Below are 7,178 nucleotides of genomic sequence, written 5' to 3' on the forward strand. Positions count from 1 at the left end.
GAATACTTCTCTTTTTATCATTTTCTTTTTTTATATATATTTTTCCGGCCATAAGGCCTTTTTTAAGACAAAGTGACCGGCCAAGCGATTTTTAAACTTGGAATTATTTTTCATTTTTAGAAAACAAGCTGACCGGACAGCCTTTAATCTCGATTTTACGTGCTTTTGTTATCTTTAATGAATTTCATCCTCTGTTTATAATCATCGTGCAACTGTGTTTGTTATATTTTTAACAAATGCTTTGTACAGGTATAGGTGCCCCCCAAGTGACCGAGCAGACTTATGACTCTTGGTCACTTATAATTTTTTGCAAGTATGCTCTTTTGTCTGTTCGGGGTTTTGGGTTCGACCAAACCTTTTGTACGCACTGGATGGTAAATTAACAACATGCTAGTGAATTCGACTCAATTTGAATTTTGAAATAAACATCTTTATTCATTTATTGATCGAAAATGTGTTTGTTACCGTAGTAACTTACATCAAAGCTATTTGATCTAATCTGATCTTTTAGCTTAACATGAAATAAAACAAATTGCAGAAATTAGAAATTGTACTTTAGATTGTGGTCACCCGACATGAGTACTTTATAATTTTGTCCGAACCTTTGGGCGTGGTCCGCCCAGAAGGCCATTCACTTAAAAGTAAATGTTCTTTTTGTTTAGTACTTAATATGGTCTTCTGACCTGGTACTTCTATTGGTAGTATTTTCTTAAATGTTCCCCATTGCAATATCTTGGTACCAGAACGAGTTGTATTTTTTCATCATACTTACCCAATTTGTATGCTCCTGATTCGAGAACTTCGACTACCTGATATGGTCCTTCTCAATTAGATCCGAGTACACCTGCCGTACTGTCTTTGGTGTTTAGAAATACTCTTCTTAGGACCATATCTCCCACAAAAAATTTCCGAGCCTTCACTTGTTTGTTGAAATACCGAGCTACTTTTTGTTGATGGGCCATTAACTTTAAGTTTGTTGTGGTTCGCTTCTCTTCGATTTCATCAAGTGATTCGGCAAGGAGTACGTGATTTGCTTCTTGGTTGTACGTCAATCTTCTTTGGGATGGTGGCTCGAGTTATACGGGCAGCATTGCTTCATATCCATATGCCATGGAAAATAGAGTCTGTCTTGTTGCCATTTTCTCGGTTGTTCGATACGATCATAGAACTTCAGGAAGTTCCTCCAGCCAGTTTCCTTTAGCATCCTCGAGTCTTTTCTTTAGTGTATCCTTCCGGGTCTTGTTGACTGCTTCAACTTGACCATTTGCTTGGGGAGCGCTACTGCAGAGAAACTTTTGATGATACCATGGTTCGCACAAAAATCAGTGAATGACTGGCTATCAAACTGTTTGCCATTGTCCGAAACTATTTTGTATGGCAATCCGAACCGGCAGAATATGTTCTTCACAACAACCTCTTGAACTTTTTTAGATGTAATGGTTGCCATTGGTTCGGCTTTCGTCCACTTAGTGAGTAATCAACCGCAACCACTACATACTGCACTCCACCTTTGCCTTTGGGAAATTGTCCGATTAGGTCAATTCCCCAAATGGCAAAAGGCCACGGACTTTGCATCTGAGTTAACTCGTTGGGCGGAGCTCGAGGTATCTTCAAAAATCTCTAGCATTTGTCACATTTTTTAACATAGGCCTTTGAATCCTCGATCATTGTCGGCCAGAAATAACCTTGCCTTAGAATTTTTTTAGATAAACGCTGCCTGGCAGCGTGATTTCCACAAAATCCATCGTGCACTTCAGATAAAAGTCGTCCAGCTTCTTCTTGGGTAACACATCTGAGCAATGGCATGGAGAATCCTCGTCTGAACATAATTCCCTCTACTATGATATATCGTGCAGCCTTCCTTCTCATCTTTCGAGCTTCATTTCGATTCTCTGAGAGTTCTCCAGTGTTGAGGTAGGTTGTTATTGGCATCATCCAGTTTGGGGAAGCATCAATCATTTCGATCTCTTCTGTGCCATTAATGCTAGGCTCTTCGAGGAACTGAATATGAACCAAGTTCGCTTTATCACTTACATTACTGCTCGCCAACCGAGCTAACGCGTTTGCAGTCGTGTTTTCTTCCTTTGGAATTTGTCAGAGACCGTAGCTTTTAAATTGTGCGAGCAGGTCATGTATTTTGCTCTGATATGCTATCATCTTTTCTCCCCGAGCCTCGTATTCTCTAGATAAGTGATTTACCACCAGTTGTGAATCACTGCAGATTTCGATATGTTCGGCTTTCATCTCTCGGGCTAGTTTTAGGCCAGTGATTAAAGCTTCATATTCGGCTTCGTTATTGGATGTTTTAAATCCAAACTTGACTGCAGCGTGCAGGTGTTGCGCCCCAGGTGTGACAAGGACGATTCCTGCACCAGATAGTTGATCTGTAGCCGACCTGTCCACATGTAGTTTCCAAGTCGGCTTGTCTTCACTGTTACTTGGCTGAGGTATTTGCTTTTAGACCGGTTATTGCTGAGGTTGTTTTTTTTTTAGCTGCCGTTAGTTGTGGTTCATGTCATGTTATTTTGCGGAATGTGAATGGGATGGCACATGTACTGGCAAAGTCTATTACTAATTCAATAGGAGTTAATGTTTGGACGGATGATTGTTCTCATTTTATTAATGCTCCTGTAACAATTGATATGGTTTGATAATATATAAAAACATGTTTTCTTTCCGAAAAGAAAAAACAAAAAAAAACAAAAAAAAAATAAATAAAACAAAAAGAGAGTACCAAAACAACTTTCTAAAATGTATAATAATAATAATAAATCATAATAAGATATGATTGAATGAGCATAAGAGCATTCGCGTAAAAAAACCAATTTTGACACAGTAATAATTTTTAGTTTTTGCTATCATATGCTTTGTATAGTAATTTTACACTAAGAGCATCCCCATCAACTACTTTAAATGAACATATTCTTTAAAATTTTTAAAAATCATGTCTAATATGTCTTCCATCAGCTCATTTGAATTCTTTCTTATTTTAAAGAACCATCAAAGCTTTTTCATTCGTTTTTTATTCATTTCTCCCTTTTTTTTCTTATTTAATTAGTTTTCTTTTTACAATTCTTTACTTTCTTTCTTTTTTTTTTCTAAAACAAAATAATCAATCTTTATTAACCTTCAAATTCCGATACCAAACATAAAAGCAAATCAGTTGGAACATCCTTTATACTAAAACTATTATCAGGATATAAATTAAAAGCTCTAGCAAACGAATAAAAGAAATAAAAAATACAATTCATGTCCACAAACTAGTTTTGACACTCTTTAATAATTTGACTAAATAAAGAGATCATATCAATAGAACTTCAAATTGCTTAAACAACAACTAAACAATCGGTCTCGAGAGTCACGGATCGCTATCGTTTCTATTTTATCCAGCTCAAAGCCTCCCTAACACCAATCGCTTCTGCTACCTTAAGACAGACAACCCCATTACAGAGTTTAGTTACTCCTTCTAACAAAAATCCATGCTCATTAATTTCTAGTTATCAATCCAAAACCAAAGTCTTGATTGTTCTCAAAAATTGATGCATCTACATTTACCTTGATTTCATTAGCCTTAGGCACGCACCATCCCTCAGCTCTATCCCCGGCCATTAAACCAGTCCGTGATGACTCCAAATTTGAAGTTTGAGCAGATTTTCATTGTTCAAGGTAGCTAACAGAAATTCAAAAATAAAAGAGACATTGGTTTGGTGGCTTTATTTTTCCAAATTTTATCATTCTTTGCTCCCAAATTGTCCAACAAAGAGTGGAAACTATAGGCAGTGATTGTCCATGCTAACATTACGGAAAGTAATAACACGGTTTCATCATGTAGAACATCCCAAACATTTTACTTTCTTTTAGTACTTTAATTAATATAAAAGTATTTAAATATTATGTAAAGAAAATTTAAAGAAGTTGATAGAAGTGGTACTCTAAAGATGTAAAATAAAATAAAAAAAAAAATAGTATTTTGATGATATAGTTTGAAAAATAAAGTAAAAAAACTACTAAAATACCCCTAGGTTCCAATCCTCCTAGCCCAATACTCACAAGATACATATTAAAATTTTCTCCTTAGTTTGCAGTTGGGTATCATATTCATAAATATTAATTTAATTATTTTGAAAGAACATTACTATTAAAGTGCTTAACACTATTATATTGATATGTCATGTTATAATTGGTTAACGATTTTTATATTATATTAAATTAAAATGTGTAGAATAGAGAAATGTTAAAAGATAGTGTCTACCACTTACCGCTATTGATGTAATTAAGTATCAAATATTATATAATTTAAGAAAATAATTTTAAAGAAATATCGCTAAACAATCATAAGGCGCTATAACTATATAATATGCTAAGCATAACAAGTATCCAGTAACAATACTCAATTTGTATATCCCACCTATAATATACTTGATACTTAAAACTGCAGATTAACCTTCTTCATCTTGAAAAATCCCGTGAATCATCCGCAAAAGTATGTAAATTGGGAAACCTTGATGATGCAGTAACTCAGAAGAAAAATAATAGTATTATCTTTTTCGTAAGTGTGCCTTTCTCTGAATCATCATCAAATCTTCTTGATTTTTTCTTTTTATTGTTTATTTTCTTTTTTTGAAAGCAACTTATAACAACTCACCAATTCACGCAAATATAAATATATATATTATTAAAATTTAAAAATAATATACAGAAGCGGTGATTCACCGACATACAAAACTAATAAGCAAAGCACTGGCCTTGTTGATCTATATTCTAATGGCCAAATATTAATATAAAAATCCCAAATTAATAACCATAATTAACCCACAGTCAACTAAAATAAACTGTGGCCTATTTCTAATGGACCTCACATCTACATCTTTTTTTTTTTTATTGCTTTTACTAATAATATCTACGGTCATGATTGATCATTAGTTTTTCATCAAACTGGATCAAGTCAACGAGAAATGTCAACCTTTGCTGTGTATCCCAGTTGCTGCTCCATCTCCCAACTTAGCTTAGGGGCCACACCAGAATGCTTAGGAACATAATCCTGTTCAAGACAACAAAAATTGAACGGCTCAGATGAAATCATACTCCCCTAAACCAAAACGAGTGAGATTCGGTACGGGCGTAACTAGACAACAAGTATCTCAACAGATATGTGGCAACGTACAATTGGCCCAGCAAAACAAGGTACTGAAAGCTCCGTTACAATGTATAAAATTAGTGGTAGAGATAGATAGAGAGCTCTTAAAAATGTACCTCAAGTTTGCACATGAGATCTTGGGCAGTTTGGGCAGACACAATAATGTGACGGGCAGCTGGGGCAATGAAACCTTCATCTACAGCTTTGTCTATAAACGACAGCAATGAGTTGTAGTACCCATCTACGTTCAACAATCCAACCTGCGTCCAAACACCACCCATTTTTAATTTATTTTTTATTTTTCATTTTTGTTTGTTTTAGGATTCACCCCCCAAAAAAAAAATATTTATGATTTGTAAATTCTTACTGGCTTTTCATGGATTCCCAACTGAGCCCAAGTGATAACTTCCAAAAGCTCTTCCAAAGTTCCATAGCCACCTGCAACAAAAACACCCCCAATATTATTTAACATATTAATAACCACTGCTTTGTCATTAGTGATCTAAAACAATAATTATAATTACTATTAGTTTACCTATTTCCTTGTAACTAATAACAGTATATTTCGAGTTAACTATTTTACGTGAATAGTATACAAATATATATATATATATATATATATATATAATACCTGGCAGAGCAATAAAGGCATCGGCTTGTTTAGCCATTTCAGCTTTGCGTTGATGCATGCCTGAGACAGCTCTTACTTCTCCCACAGTCTCTCCTGTAATCTGAAAATATTTAATTTAAACCACACCACTTTTTAAGTATATGTTTATATAAATAATTATGCTAATTAATTTATCATTTATAATTATGAAAGAAAATTCACCTCTCTTGGCATCAGAGTCTTGGGAATTACTCTGCATAATTCCAATAACAAAAAGGGTTAATATATATATACCAAATTAAGAAAAAAAAAAAGTATAGAAATAACCATAGTGAAATTTAGAAGAATAAATTAAGAGATACCCCAACACGTGGCGACCACCTTCATAGACAGCTTGTGAAACCAGACCCATCAAACCAATGCTTCCTCCACCATAAACCAAGTCAATGTTCCTTTCGACCTGATGAAACCATTTTTATAATAATAAATACACTAGACGTGCTTAAATAAAACTCAATAAAGAAATCATTTCTTTTTTTTTTTAAAAAAAAAAACAACTCCTCTGTTTGGTTTACATACATATTATTTAGTTTAATTGATCAACAAATCCTCTGTTTCTTGATCATTCATCATCAATTAATTTGTTAATGTAAATGAACTCGAAAACCAATTAATTAAGCAAGAAAACAGTATTAAACCCAAAGAATAGATAATCACATAACAAAAATAAAAAGTACCCAATTGGTTAAACATGATGACCAATCAAAATGAATGAATGAATTAAATTAATTATTACCAGTTCTTTGCCGAGTTGAGTAGCTGCAAGTTGATAGTTTGGATTCTTTCCAGGACTGCTGCCACAAAAAACACAGACTCTTGTGAATCTTGATGTCATGGGAAGTTGATGACATTGTTGGAAAAGGTCTCCTTTATTTTCCATGTTGAAAATTATATATGGAAACAGAGAGAAGAAGAAGAAGAAGAAGAAGAAGAAGAGAGAGAAAGAGAGTGTTTGTGTATATTGAGAGGTGAATGAGTGTGAGTTTGTTTGATGAGTTCAGACACAGTCAGCAGCAATCGATGGCTATACTCTGAGAATTGATGAGAAAGAAACTTAGGTAGGCAATGCACAAAGATGAGACTAAATGGTATGAAGGGGCTCTCTTTATATTATCCCGCTACCACGTAAGTACCACATCTCAATTTCTCTTCTCCTGATATTTTGAAATTAGTATATAAGGATTTTTCTCATAACGAATTTCACCTTTGATTGGGACATTCATTTTTGTCTTTCATTTTTGGAACAAAACTCTTGTGCTAATTCCATTTTAAATTTTAAACCAACCCAAATAAAATTATTAAAAAAAAAAAAAAAAAAACCTTATCTAGGGAAGATGAATTCAGGTCAATCAGTTTCCTTTATTAATACGA

At 34.0% G+C, this 7,178-nt stretch overlaps 2 protein-coding genes across 2 annotated transcripts; both read right to left on the reverse strand.

Moving 5' to 3' along the window:
* Positions 1-1,620: 1,620 nt before the first annotated feature.
* On the reverse strand, positions 1,621-3,609 carry LOC133032417 (uncharacterized). Its single transcript, XM_061106351.1, has 2 exons — positions 3,556-3,609; positions 1,621-2,001 (listed from the first exon to the last, which is right to left on the reverse strand). Exons 1-2 carry the CDS (start codon positions 3,607-3,609, stop codon positions 1,621-1,623), a joined length of 435 nt encoding a protein of 144 aa, XP_060962334.1.
* A 1,259-nt stretch (positions 3,610-4,868) lies between these two features.
* Positions 4,869-6,951, reverse strand: LOC115701793 (cytokinin riboside 5'-monophosphate phosphoribohydrolase LOG1). The gene is made up of 7 exons (XM_030629427.2): positions 6,544-6,951; positions 6,110-6,207; positions 5,970-6,000; positions 5,769-5,868; positions 5,505-5,575; positions 5,254-5,397; positions 4,869-5,041 (listed from the first exon to the last, which is right to left on the reverse strand). Exons 1-7 carry the CDS (start codon positions 6,685-6,687, stop codon positions 4,946-4,948), a joined length of 684 nt encoding a protein of 227 aa, XP_030485287.1. The 5' UTR covers positions 6,688-6,951; the 3' UTR covers positions 4,869-4,945.
* Between the last annotated feature and the right edge of the window lie 227 nt (positions 6,952-7,178).

The sequence above is a fragment of the Cannabis sativa genome, chromosome X (genome assembly GCF_029168945.1).
Source record: "Cannabis sativa cultivar Pink pepper isolate KNU-18-1 chromosome X, ASM2916894v1, whole genome shotgun sequence".
Classification (NCBI taxonomy): domain Eukaryota; kingdom Viridiplantae; phylum Streptophyta; class Magnoliopsida; order Rosales; family Cannabaceae; genus Cannabis; species Cannabis sativa.